The sequence below is a fragment of the Toxorhynchites rutilus genome, chromosome 2, assembly GCF_029784135.1.
Source record: "Toxorhynchites rutilus septentrionalis strain SRP chromosome 2, ASM2978413v1, whole genome shotgun sequence".
Taxonomy (NCBI): Eukaryota; Metazoa; Arthropoda; class Insecta; order Diptera; family Culicidae; genus Toxorhynchites; species Toxorhynchites rutilus.
The window spans coordinates 319,174,222-319,188,892 of NC_073745.1; the positions used below are offsets into that span (position 1 = coordinate 319,174,222).

At 39.2% G+C, this 14,671-nt stretch overlaps 2 protein-coding genes across 8 annotated transcripts in view; one reads left to right on the top strand and one right to left on the bottom strand.

Annotated features, from left to right (window-relative positions):
- LOC129771426 (NAD(+) hydrolase sarm1) overlaps positions 1-14,671 on the top strand; it is a 157,953-nt gene that overhangs the window by 134,918 nt on the left and 8,364 nt on the right. For all 7 annotated transcript variants that reach the window (XM_055775050.1, XM_055775051.1, XM_055775049.1 and 4 more), the window contains 2 exons: positions 7,288-7,379; positions 7,445-9,419. In XM_055775050.1, the coding sequence (XP_055631025.1) occupies positions 7,288-7,379; positions 7,445-9,419 (2,067 nt within the window). The remainder of the gene's footprint in view (positions 1-7,287; positions 7,380-7,444; positions 9,420-14,671) is intronic.
- LOC129771428 (tRNA-splicing endonuclease subunit Sen54) overlaps positions 1-14,671 on the bottom strand; it is a 137,040-nt gene that overhangs the window by 101,398 nt on the left and 20,971 nt on the right. The gene's annotated exons all lie outside the window — the stretch shown is intronic.

Sequence of the window (14,671 nt, forward strand, 5' to 3'; positions counted from 1 at the left end):
TTTACCACTGTTGAAAATTGAAGAGTGGCAAACAAAATAGTGTTTGTACAAATATCAAATCAAGCCTTATCTGTCAAAAAATATCAAATATTTGACCTCCGGGCAAACAGTGTACGGCCACCTTAAGTATTAAAAGAATGCATTAAAAGAAGAAGTAGAAGGCTGTGCCAAACGTGTCAAAACTATATTACAAAACATAACTTTTTTTAAATTCGGAAGACACAAAAAAGTGATACGAATACCTCGCCGAGATAAAAATCTAAGAAATAAGAACAAACCGGTACTATTGACGAAGTTTTTGATAGATACAAGGGTAACACGGGGTAAGTTGGACATACGGTGTGATTTGGACCACCCCTCGACAAGTACGGCTCAACTTAAATTTTTTATATTGTCATCTCCTTCTATTGTTGAACCATACGTACCTAACGTAAAAAAAACTTTGGTAAAATTTAACAAGTGGAGGGAAACGGTAGCATGAACACATCAAGCACTTTGATTGTCGGAAAATGTGAGTTTTTCCATTGTGGTTTTAAGGTTTTTTTTCCGCTGATTAAACAAACTTTTCGTGTATTGTGCAGTCAAGTTTTGTTTGCCTAAAGAAGAGGAACAATTTGATGCAGCGAAACAGTAAGTTTGATAACAATGAATGAAACTAATTGCAATTTAATTTTTGCATGTTGTGTGGGGTAACATGGACGCGTTTCTGTGGAGTAAATTGGTCCTACAGGTTTGAAGCTTTTCTTTGGTCTGATTAATTCCAGATACCGCTGAATTACAAAAAAAGGATGGGCAGATAACGTCGGAAGAAGTAGGAGCTTCAAAGAGCAACGCAGGCCATCAAGGACGAATTTTCTTTAACCAAGAATCGAAAGTGTTTGAAAATGCTCGAACAACAGTGAAAATATCTGTTACCACGATCAAGTCCTTTTTCGGATGTGGGAATCAGTGCCTACGATTTTTGGGATAAGTTCCAGAAATGATGAGCCTTTATTGCTCCACCAGTTAACCGATAAACGAAACGATAATTCGGTGTGATGCGTAGAAGGTTTAATTGATTCTATTGCTAGATTCTGTCTATCTTCTAAGTAAAGAGAGCAAGTGAACCAAAATGATACGATAGTGGTCCGATGCTGCGACAAAATTCCCTAATTCACGTTAGGCGTGAACAAGATCCATGCAGAATTCGAAATGGTCTCAATGCAATTCCTCTGGTCAGGAATCTGGCCATGACACCTGTTATCGATCCCAGAACATCGTTACTGATTGTAATATTATCTTGTATTACTTTACATAAACATAAGTATGTTTTTTTTTTTTTGATGAAACACACACTGGACCAAATTATCCCACAGACGGTCCAAATCACCCCGCATCAAATTTTAATGTCAAAAAATGATCTCTCTTATTTTATGATCCACCAAATTGAAGCTTGATATAATGATTGAACATTATTGATTGAGAGAAAACAAGTGTAGCTGAGTATACAATATGATTTCTTTTTATTTAGACCGTATTGGTTTGGAAATATCAGGCGATTTGCTTAGGGGGTCCAAGTTCCCCCCATTTCCCCAACATACAAAAGGTGATGGGAACAAATTGAAAATTGAATCTAGGCGCAATTATCATTTTGACTGTTTCCAAAAATTGGAGAAATGTCCACATGTACAAAATGGAGAGGGGTATAAGAATTTTCTGTCGACGTGGTGTGTGGACAGTCCCTGAGATGTTGGCATTTTCGGAACACAACCAGTAAGATTATCAGAAACATCGTATTTTGGGTGGTCTATTTACACCGTACTCGATCGTTATCTTTTCTTTGTGCACTTTGGACTTCAGGAAGTGTCTGAGAGTTTTAGTTTGCTTCAACAACTCCCCATAATGTCTCTAATTGATCGTGTCATGGTTCCACCTTTCACATCAGCTTACAATTCGTACCAAACATGGAACATATCTGTTCTGCAGAAGCAGAGAAAACAAACCTTAATACATTACAAATTGTTTCAAAACTTCTAAACAGCATAACCTCTATCATCCAGCTGCTTCACATCTTTCGAGGGGTTTGTAGTGAGTCACTTTGGGATTGCAGTATACTTTTTACGGATAATTTTCATTTAAGAAAAGTCAGGCCAAATTAAGTGTTTGTCAGGATATCAGGGAGCGTCCCAAAAAAGCTTGGGAAATCCTGAAAAACCAGAATGATTGGCATCTCTGCTGACAACAAAGCCCAATGCATTTCCATGTAGTGGCGAAGATACTTAATAGAAAGTCACATTCGTTACAATATTCTATCGCGCTGAACAAGCTTTAAATGCATTGCATCTGGCGTAGGAACATTATGAGCTGGGCTGCAATTTGTGGACTATTGAGGCCAAATATCATAATAGAAACAGAGGAAACTTCATGGACGCATAGGCAACATGATAAATTAGCTGGTACCCTACTATAAGTAGGTTCTGAATCCGATTTTTAAGAATAGCTGCTACAAGTCGATCGCGAGAACATTTCGCATATTTACCAATCGTTCTGATATTGTGGTTTGCGATTAAAAGAGGAGAGAAGAGCAAACAAGGGCATCTGTATTATTTCAGTAGTGAACTGAGCATTTGGAATAGTTCCACATTCTCTCATGTGGTCTTTGAAGGAGCTGCAAGCTTATTTTATTCATCGTCCGTGTTGCTTGGGAAGAGTTCTCCAAACATCTCTGTCACGTCATCATTCAATAACGATTCGGAATGCAGTAGTATCAATCTACGAGGGCAGTCCAATAAGTACTTAAAATTTTGGAAAAGTGGCGATGTATTTCTCAACATAGTTTCCTTTTAGCTCGATACACTTGACCCAGCGATGCTCCAACTTCTTTAATCCTTCTGAAAATACGTTTTCTCGAGGTCTGCAAAGCAGGCATCCGTGGCGGCGATACCTCCTCATTCGACTCAAATCGCTGCCCGGCGAGTGACTTTTTCAAGTTTGGAAAAAAAGTCGCCCCGGGCCAAATCTGGAGAATACGGTGGATGAGGCAGCAGTTCGTAGTGCAATTCGACCAATTTGGCCGTGGCGACGGCGGAATTTCTATTTTTTCCATTTTTCTAAAATCCGCGGACAAGCCCGCTTCCACAAACGGTCAAAACAAAACTACGAGTCCGATTCGGCTGAAATTTCGACAGTAGCCGTTTACGTAGGCTGACCAAATAGTTCAGGGATAAAAACGGGACACGTAAGCCATAAAAAAATTATAGTGTAATATTGACATAGGACTACGTCTGACAGGACTTCATAGGAGTTAGTATTAAGAATGTATTCGTCTACATATTGACGAAAAAAATGAAAATATAAACACTGAACATGTAGGAAAAAATTAAAGATTTTTGAGATAAACAATTGAACAAAAAAAATGAATGAATTTTCTAGTATTATCCAAAGGCGCAAAGTGCCACGCTTTGATCGGTTCCATTTGTGCGAACAAAAGAAGCATCCAGAGTAACAGCGGAATATAATTTGAATACAAGCGAAACATTGAATCGTAAGCCCCTTCTCTTGCCAGTCAAATAAACAAAAATTGGCAGCAGTGTTGCCACACGTACATATTTATCTGGAAAGGTACAGATTTTTTCGTAATTTTCGATACGGATTCTGTACGTTACAGAGTACAGATGAAATTTCTTATATTTGAACAAAGCTACATCTAGAAGAGTGCATCGGCAAAATAAGGACACAAATTTGGACATAAGGTAGTTTGTTTGGCGCTTTTCAGGTCCACCAAACCTTTCATAAATGAGTTGTTAAAATTGAATTGAATACAATAATTCGATGCATTCTAAAGTGATATCCGAAATAATAATAAAAAAGTAAACTGATTTTGATTTGCAGGGGGAGAGCTTCTATGGTTTTGTGAGTGTTTTTGGGCTTGTTGAATTTTTTTCGAATTTGTGTCGAAAACAATGGTTAGAAATGGCGTCGTTGGAGATGTAGTTCTGGTACAGAAAAACTACTCGGATATGCGATAAGTTATTTCAACTGACAGCCCTTGGTGTAGTCCTACGTCTTTCCGGTAATGTCCCCGACATTACCCACTCGTTTTTTTTAAATTTTAATCAAGAATAAAACCAAATAAACAAACATCTACAACGCTCTACAGCGAAAGAATATTTAGATGATGAAACGACTTATATTATGATTTTTGGAAAATTCATCATAAAATTTGTCACATTCCAGATCAAAGTTCTGTTGGACAATTATCATACCATTAATAGTTTCAACATTGAGTCTTAGCTTTTCCGTTATCCCCATTGTAGAAATTGTAGATCTTCGTTATCATCGTAGGAAAAAAATCCTTCCAACTGGTGGGTAGTATTAGGGAAACACAAATTATCATCAATGAGCTTAATAAATTCATGATACCCTAGAAATTTGTTTTCCACTTCAGAAAATATTTGCACCCAATGATTTACAACTGACACGGATTCTTTATTTATCGTTTTCATATTTCGATTATATCTTATATTATATTATACCTTCAATCATTGTCACTCATAAACCATTTGTTATATTGTGTTTCTCCTAGACCAGTCTTCCGTTTTTCAATGTACTCCAACGCAGGGTCGTAAAAATTTTCCACAGTTTTAATAAATTCAACCAACTAAACAGAAAGATAAACAGAAAGATAAACCATCAAAAAATGCTAAGAATCCTTGAAATAGAAAGTTCAAGTGAGAGCAATAGCGTGTTACCATGCTCAAACAATTTATCTCAATGTTCATCAACAAAATCTCAAAAACTCATCAATTGTTCTCCATGAACAAACAAATGGTAGGAAAGCTATTTCTCTGCGAATACACTGAGAAAAATGTTAATCCAAGGTCCAATCAGAAGGTCATTCGAAGAAAGATATTGAAAAAAATGACAAGGAATATGTTTATCGCTGTATCCAAAATACGGTACAGGTTGATAAAAAGACGAGAAAATCAAAAATGGTCGAAAAACGGTACTGTCCCACTAAAACGGTACGTTTGGTCAGCCTACGTTTACGAGAATGTGCTACACGATTAGTAATCTCTCTTGCAGTACTGACACCATCGGGCGATGAGGCTAAGTACTTATCGGACCGCCCTCGTACATGTACCATCAGTTTATCACTTCACAGAACAGCTTTCATGATAGGATCAAACTTTGCATGAAATGAATCGTATCCTGTTATATGCCATTTGCTCAATGTTCGCGTATTGATCATCGTAAAATTAAACATTGGTTTAAAAGAAGATAACCAACCCAATTTAAACAATTGAAGAGCCCATATACCCATTCCAAAGAATTAAGATAAGATTAAAATCTTATCATTAATTACATATTCTTGAAACATTTCATTTTGCCTTATGTCCGAACAGTTAGTGGAAAAAACGTCGCGAGAACAAAGATGAAAGACAATTCAAAACCAGAAAAACGAATTTCGGTAGGGGAAATCAGAGTAAAACCGACACCCCCTGATTTTTCCAGTTAGAAGCAATTTTTTGCTTCTTTCCGATGTCCCCTGTACACACTCTCAATTGTTTACGTTCCGATCGAAAACTTTATTTTCAAATTTCGAAATTTCGAGTCCATTCGGGATTAAACCGACACCTTCAGTCCGGATAAAACCGACAACTGGTTTGTGTTCCACTAGCAAAAAAATGCGTTCTTGCTTTTTGTAGGTGCCTTGTGTTTATATTTGGAAGTCAAAACGATAGAGCTGGACTGATTAACCCTTTGCGGTCGTATGAAATTTGGGCATGGATGTCGTACTGGTCGGAATCATTTTCCCTTGAAAAAGCAGTGATATATGCAGAATTATGAAAAAAAATTTTTTTTAATATTTTTGTGATGTCATTTTAGTGTGATGTTTTTATATAAAAATTATATTTTATAATTCATCTTCTTGTGAAATCTTTCTAAAAGTCTCCAAAAATAAATCATACGAAGCATAATGAATACATAATTTTATTTTTATTATCCGTTGGATATGAGACACTTATGCAAACAATTAGTCTGCTCTTTAAAAACAACTTGCTCAGTAGTTACTGAAATAATGATTCCTGCGTATTCGGATTGATCAGAACTTTTCACTTTAGATGAACCAAGATTTTGTCGCTTGAGACACTTATGCAATTATTTAAATAACATGAGACATTTATGCGAACAGTAGTTCTGCCACTTATGAACATTTTTTTTTTCATCATAACAAAGTGTTAAAATGACTAAATTTTGCTGTAACGATTTTGTCCCACATTCCTATGCATTCAACGCAGTGTGCGTTGTCTTGTGTTGGTGACTACTTTGTTTGATACTGAGCACCGTTATCTATTACTTATAGGAGTACCGTATTGATTCGTGAACAGGTTCACTAGACAACTTCACTTTATGCTTAACAAATGCATAAATTGATACTTGGTTGAGTAAAATATGAGATTGGCATGGTTTCTTGCTGTGGTGGCTGAGAGCAGACAAACGACCAGAACGGTAAAAAAGGAATGGTGGCTGAGAGCAGACAAACGGAGAGTTAACAGCCGAAACCAACGTTGAACAGGGCATGTCAACAAAATAGCCTGGGCAGAGCTTCAACGCTCATCGGCACATCTTCCGTGGATGCTCACCCAAGCTGGGATCAAAACTCTCGTCTTTACTCCGGACTAGGAGTAGGAATTTGTCCATCACCTGCTTTTTGTAACAAGTTTATATTCGTTTCTCTAGAGGTGTCTGTTGTAACCCGACAGGGTGTCGATCAGCACATTCATTTATTTCACCTTGAAACATCAATGTTTGTATTGTACTGAAATTCAAGTTATACTCGAAAAATAATTAACCGATACTGTAGAATGGTTCATGAATCGCTGAAGAAAGGTTTTGTAACGATTTGAAGTAGGAGAAACATGGGAGGTCTTGGAAATATGTGGAAACCCTTAGGGTGTCGGTTTTACCCTGATTTCCCCTACTTTCCAATTCACCTTACGACCTTGACATTGACATGGCACCAGCGCGTTTGCTGAGTCGGCACAACTTTCACCCAAAAGCTGAATTACAATGCAACTGAGCTGCTGGGCTTCATGTTTATTGATAACAGAGGCACCCCAGTGGAGCACAATGACAATCGTATCTATACCATATATACACTTTATCGTTACACGTCGTAGTTTGCACATAATATCTCGTCATACTTTTCAAACGTTTGTTTTTCTACTTCTTCTTTCTATTCTCACACATTTCGCTGTGAAGTAGCCACTAAGCTAATATTTGTCGTCTGTTTTATCATTCTAGGAAGCTCGCTCGATGAAGATGGGTGATTTCCAACAGGCAGAAGCAAACAATATAGCAGCGCACAGTGTGAAGGTGCAAAGTGATCATTTCAGGTTGATTTTCATGATTCATATTGATGTGAATCGAACGACTCACGTGTTTTCTCCGCTATTTTCAGTGCGGAGAAGAAAGCCATCACACAGGCACAGCAACGCCAGACGGTATCATCGACGGGAATCTTCAACCAGGAAAAGCACGTTTCCTCGGCCACGCAATCCAAGTTCACCTCCCACAGCACGGTCACGTCATCCTCGCAGATGAGCACACATTCGACCTCGATGAACGGCACCACCATCAGTTTGGGCGAGGATTTCCCATCGTTCGACGATCTGGAGCGGCTTGGCAGCAATCCAGCGGAGATTGAGAATGCTATCCACAAGTACTCGAATCACTTCACGACTTACGTTGAAAATTTACAAACAGTGGAACAGATAAAGAAGGCACCAAATTTGCTGAATGTGATGAACGAAATAATACGACGAGCCTGGGCTGTACCAACTCATGGCCATGAATTGGGAGCTAGCCTGTGCGACACATTACGAACCACGGGAGGGCTAGATATTCTGATGAAGAACTGCATTGACAACGATTCGGATGTGCAATTTTCTTCGGCGAGATTGCTGGAGCAGTGTTTGACCACAGAAAATCGAATGCACGTTGTTAAGAACGGACTTGATAAGGTGGTTAACGTGGCGTGTGTTTGCACAAGAAATAACGCTACGGACCATTCACGGGTTGGTACAGGAATCCTGGAGCATCTGTTCAAGCACAGTGAAGATACATGTTCGAACGTGATTCGATTGGGAGGTTTGGATGCGGTGCTGTTCGAGTGTAGAAAGAACGACGTAGAAACGCTGAGACATTGTGCTGGAGCTTTGGCCAATCTGTCACTGTATGGTGGGGCAGAAAACCAGGAAGCGATGATAAACCGCAAGGTGCCATCCTGGTTGTTCCCTCTAGCCTTTCATCACGACGAAAATATTAAATATTACGCCTGCCTCGCGATAGTTGTGTTGGTAGCAAACAAAGAGATAGAAGCGGAAGTAATCAAATCTGGTACGCTCAACCTTGTGGAACCATTTGTAACGTCCCACAATCCGTCCGAGTTTGCCAAGTCAAATTTGGCCCACGCGCACGGCCAGAGCAAACACTGGTTGCAAAGACTTGTACCAGTATTAAGTTCAAAACGAGAAGAAGCTAGAAATTTAGCCGCATTCCACTTCTGCATGGAGGCTGGCATCAAGAAAGAGCAAGGCAACACAAATATATTCAAAGAAATAGGAGCTATCGAGCCGCTCATCCGGGTTGCCAGCTCACCGAACGCAATCGCATCGAAGTTTGCCGCCCAGGCATTGCGACTGATCGGCGAAGAGGTACCACACAAACTGTCCCAGCAAGTGCCTTTGTGGTCCACCGAAGACGTCCGGGAATGGGTTAAACAGATCGGTTTCGTAGAGTACGAACACAACTTCTTCGATTCCAAGGTAGACGGAGATTTGCTTCTGCAGCTAACGGAGGATAACCTCCTGGTCGACATCGGGATGGGCAATGGAATCAGAAGAAAGCGCTTCGAGCGCGAGCTTCAAAATTTGAAGAAGATGGCCGATTATAGCTCACGAGATCCCGACAATTTGCATATGTTTCTGTATAAGATTGCTCCCGAGTATACGATCTACACGTACTCTATGCTCAACGCAGGCGTTGATCTGGAGTCACTCCGAAGCTTGGACGACGATCAACTGGTGGCAGAGTGTAACATCAGAAACTCCATCCACAGGGCGAGAATTTTGAATGCGATCAAGAGCAATGAAACGATTTCATCGCTGACGTCGGAAAAAAGTACGGAGAAAAATCTGGATGTTTTCGTAAGCTACCGAAGAAGCAACGGATCCCAGCTGGCAAGTTTGCTGAAGGTCCACCTGGAGCTGCGCGGTTTCTCGGTCTTCATCGACGTGGAGCGGCTCGAGGCGGGCAAGTTTGATAACAACCTGTTGCAGAGTATCCGACACGCCAAGCATTTTCTGCTGGTGCTTACACAGGACGCTTTGGAGCGATGTGTCGATGATGCGGAGGGCAAGGACTGGGTGCATCGGGTGAGTCTCGATTTTTTTTCGGTTTTGAGCATTTTACAAAATTCTTTACTCAATGATAATGGATACTTCATTCAATGGATACTGATTGATTGAAATGGTTAATTTGAATTGCTTACAAGATAAAAGCAATGGCAATTATTATATTAGACTGTCAAAAAAGTCCTGCGGTATTTTTTTTGAATTTTCATTTGTTCATAAAATTAGTTACAATCATCTGTTTTAAGTCAAATATGCGCCGTTTTGTTCGATGACTTGTTCCCAACGAGATGCCAACTTCATAATACCCCTGTTATAGAAGCTCGCTTCCTTATTGGCAAAAAACTCGGATAGCCAATTTTCACAGGCCTCTTTTGTGGCTAACTTCTGACTACCTAGCTCGTTCGCCATGGACAAAAACAGGTGGTAGTCACTTGGTGCAAGGTCCGAACTATACGGCGGATGCAAAAGAACCTCCCATCCGAGCTCCCGGAGCTTCTGGCGCGTCACCAAAGAAGTGTGTGGCCTGGCGTTGTCCTGATGGAAGACAATGCGGCCTCTGTTTATCAAAGATGGCCTCTTCTTCATGAGTGCTACCTTCAAGCGGTCCAGTTGTTGGCAGTACAGGTCCGAATTGAGCGTTTGGCCATAGGGAAGCAGCTCATAATAGATTATTCCTTGACAATCCCACCAAACACACAGCAGAACCTTCCTGGCCGTTAATGAGGGCTTGGCCACCGTCTGAGCCGCTTCAGAGGGTTTCTACCACGACCGTTTGCGCTTCACGTTGTCGTAAGTGACCCACTTTTCATCGCCAGTCACCATCCGCTTCAGAAACGGGTCGATTTTGTTGCGATTCAGCAGCGATTCACATGCGTCGATACGGTCAAAGATGTTTTTTTGCGTCAACGTGTGTGGCACCCATACATCGAGCTTCTTTGTGATCCAAGCTTCTTCAAATGGTTAATAACGGTTTGATGACTTATCCCCAGCTCTTGGCCGATGCTACGGCTGCTACTATGCCGGTCTTTCTCGGCTAATTCAGCGATTTTGTCGCAATTTTTGACAACAGGCCTTCCGGAGCGTGGCGCAACTTCGACGACCTCTATACCAGAACTAAAACGTTGAAACCATCGTCCATCGGTCCATAAACTGCACAAATTTTATTGGCAGCTTGAGATGCATTTTTGCCTTTGTCATAGTAGTACTGTAAAATATGTCGGATTTTCTCTTTATTTTGCTCCATATTTGCAACACTATAACTCACGAACGACTTAACCAAACAAAAGCGCCTTTCCAACAAGCTATAGTATGACTCGATACAATGAATACAACTAGAACTACGCGCTTACAACGACACCTCGCGGAAATACCGCAGGACTTTTTTGACAGCCTAATATTTTCACCACCAAAATTTAATACATATTGAGTACCTCCTTCAAGCCACAACAATCGTGGAGTTGCACGGTCAATGATTGGTGTTAGAAAATTCTCTGAATATATTCCCTCGAACATCTTCAATATTTAAGGGCGTCCTCCATGACCGTCTACACAGCAATTTAATAGTCCCGGATTATAAATTTACTCATTTCGAGTGCCCATTTAATCCATCGCCTAATACAGCTATACTTAAACCAACAGTCCAAGGGCCATATGTGACAAGGCGACCTCTTCCGGTTGATCCATCTGGGGTTACTTGAGGAGCTGAGTATTTCAAGGTTTTAGGGTGCAATAATTTTTTCTATGGTGATTAGACACTCGCTTAGGTTGGGGGGGGGGGTTGTTGCTGCCATACAAATGAAACACAAATTTCTGCATAACTCGAGAACTGATCAAGCAAATGGAGCCAAATTTGGGATGTGAGGGTTTTTGGGTACGAGAAATGTTTCTTCCTCTGGAAAACAGAAAATCTCATAAAAATAATGCACATATTTCAATCAAACATATTCCGACCAAACATGACAATTGAAATTTTTTGGAAAGCTCTGAAGGAAAATGGGAAAATTCGAAAAATTCTATTCGCATGTGTTCTACAATTACATACTGACAAGCGTTGTTAGTCCATTTGATATTTGCGGTAACGAAATTGATCTTCCTGCACTGGCGGGTATAAGCACAGTTGAAAAAAAAAATTAAACATGATAACCGCGTCACTTTTTTTCAGACTGTTATATGGAGATTGGTTGTGTATGATCGAGTCACACGAACGAATTGTTGAAGTTAGTCCATTTGAGTCCAAAAAAATCGTTGAATTTATATGTTATCAAAAAGATAACGGTGATGTGGAAATAAATATGAAATCACCTCGGACCGCACTGTGTCTAGCACGAGAAGCATGCTACATGTATTGGTAATGGCACAAATTTCATAAATTGCTCCCGCGAGAACAAGAATGAATCAAAAATCACCCATCTTCAACCACTTCTAAAAAATCATACAAACGCTTCCTTTCATTACTACCAAAACTTTCGACTCTAGAGTTAATTCAAAAAAATCGATGCATTCTAAAATAATATCCGAAGTAATCAAAAGTTTTATATATATATAAAACCTGTACTGCCAACAACTGGACCGCTTGAAGGTAGCACTCATGAAGAAGAGGCCATCTTTGATAAACAGAGGCCGCATTGTCTTCCATCAGGACAACGCCAGGCCACACACTTCTTTGGTGACGCGCCAGAAGCTCCGGGAGCTCGGATGGGAGGTTCTTTTGCATCCGCCGTATAGTTCGGACCTTGCACCAAGTGACTACCACCTGTTTTTGTCCATGGCGAACGAGCTAGGTAGTCAGAAGTTAGCCACAAAAGAGGCCTGTGAAAATTGGCTATCCGAGTTTTTTGCCAATAAGGAAGCGAGCTTCTATAACATGGGTATTATGAAGTTGGCATCTCGTTGGGAACAAGTCATCGAACAAAACGGCGCATATTTGACTTAAAACAGATGATTGTAACTAATTTTATGAACAAATGAAAATTCAAAAAAAATACCGCAGGACTTTTTTGACAGTCTAATATAATAATTGCCATGCAATACCACTTTTAAAAAATCATACAAACGCTTCCTTTCATTACTACCAAAACTTTCGACTCTAGAGTTAATTCAAAAAAATCGATGCATTCTAAAATAATATCCGAAGTAATCAAAAGTTTTATATATATATATATATATATATATATATATATATATATATATATACATTTTTTTTTTGCTGGAAGAGAGCTTCTGTGAATTGAGCTCTCTGATTTTTTCGAATTTATTGGTGTAATGATGATGATGTTTTGAATTATGAAGAATTTCTCAGATTCTCAAACTTTTGCGGTAACCTCATAACGACAGACAAATAGTTACAATTTTACGGATGAAACGCCTCTTTATAAAAAAAATGATGGGACATTTTTCTAACAAGAATATAGAGAAGAATCCAATAAAGGATCCTCAAAAAATGTAGGTAGCGATAGAGATTACACCCAAACTAGCGTTGGGAAAAAAATCTCATCTTCGGCACATAAAATGCTTTATCGTGCGCTGAATTGAACAAATAAAAGCATCTTTTCAAGAGTTTGAAAATGTTTGTATACATGGTTGCAGGCTTCTCTTACTCACAGACTAAACATCAGCTTGGAAAAAAAGTCTAAAAGACGCCGGGCAGGGATCGAACCAAAGCCGGCTGGAATGCAAGGTTGTTTCACACGACTACGCTATCCACATCGCCACTGGTGCTGTTGTACAAATTCGTGAGAATATTACAACACATTATAAAATGAAGTTGGATCTTGAAAGTATCCATGGAAAGTGTTTACTAAGGCGGCTCGCACACCGGAGCAATAAGCGACTAGCAAGCAGCAATACGCAATATGCAACAGGCAACATCACTACAATAGATCAAACTAATGGTTGCAGTGGTACAATGCTCCTACAGAAGAAGAACAGGCAACATAGTTTGCTATACTTTGCACACCAAAGCAATCAAAACGCCTGATATTATGTAAACAATCTGCTTAATGAACGAAACTTGCCAAATTATGGACAATAAGTTGCTTTCCAACCGACGCGTCGTATTGCTTGCGATATATGTTGCTCTACAAAGGCGACAGCTATATCGTATTACGTCGGTGTGCAAGATCAACAAAAATGTAATGGAAGAACCCATTGGCGATAATATTGCTTATTGCATTTTGCTAATTGCTAGCTGCTTATTGCTCCAGTGTGCGAGTCGCCTAAGAGTAAAAAGGAGAGCATGAACGACTGGTCAATGGCAGTAACATCTCAGATTGCAGTGAAACGTTGTACATTGATCATTTAAGCATATTTGCATACTTGAGATCTTCAAAAAAGGAGAATGGCCTGAGCCAAGGAGCAAGTTTGACGTAGGACGTAGTTGAACGTAGGTTTTATTGTTCGGACCAATTTTTTTAATGTAATTTTTATCATTGTTCAGAAATATGTTATGTTAACTCTTGTGAAACTCCAAATGATGCCCCTCATGTACTCATAGCCGTCAAACGAGTTATAACGAACAAAAATCAAAATTAGCTTCTGGCAGGAGGTTTACCTGTCAAACTTAAAATGATTAATAAGATCAGTGTAACACATAACAGGGTGGAACGGTAGACGAAATATATATGAATCGGCGAACAAAAATAAATGTCGTCATTGATTACATTGAATATGAATTTAAAGGGAAAGAAAACAAAGAAATGTTGAACACTCTTACGATTATAAATCTGCTTTATTTTTAATGGATAGCGATGGTATTTTGATTTCATTCCATTGTCTTATTCTTATTATTAGTTTTATTCTAAGTCATCTGGAGTAGTAGCTTTTTCGGTGAAATAATGTTCATTGCATACTATATTTCACATCACACACACACTGACACAATATACCTTTTGGTATCGCGGAAGTAATGATTTTCTATGGAATTGCAGCCATCTTACTAACCCACTTCACCATCTACATCACCCTTATTTCTACACATTGACTGGATGTCTAATTTATTAAAATTTGCCGTCTATTGGTATATATTATAAAATATACCGTAAGAACGATTCTGCATAATATGCATTTGAAATCTCTTATTTTTTCGTTACATTTTTCGTAGGGTGATCCCCCTATATAGAAATCACAGACGTAGTCCTACGTCAAAAGAACTGGACTGCTTTTCAAAAAAGGCCAACAATTTTTTCTTTATTTTTTACAAAAAATTATAACTCAAGAACTATAATATCTACAAAATGTTGGTTAAAGAATGAAATATAGACTCCTAAGACGAGTTG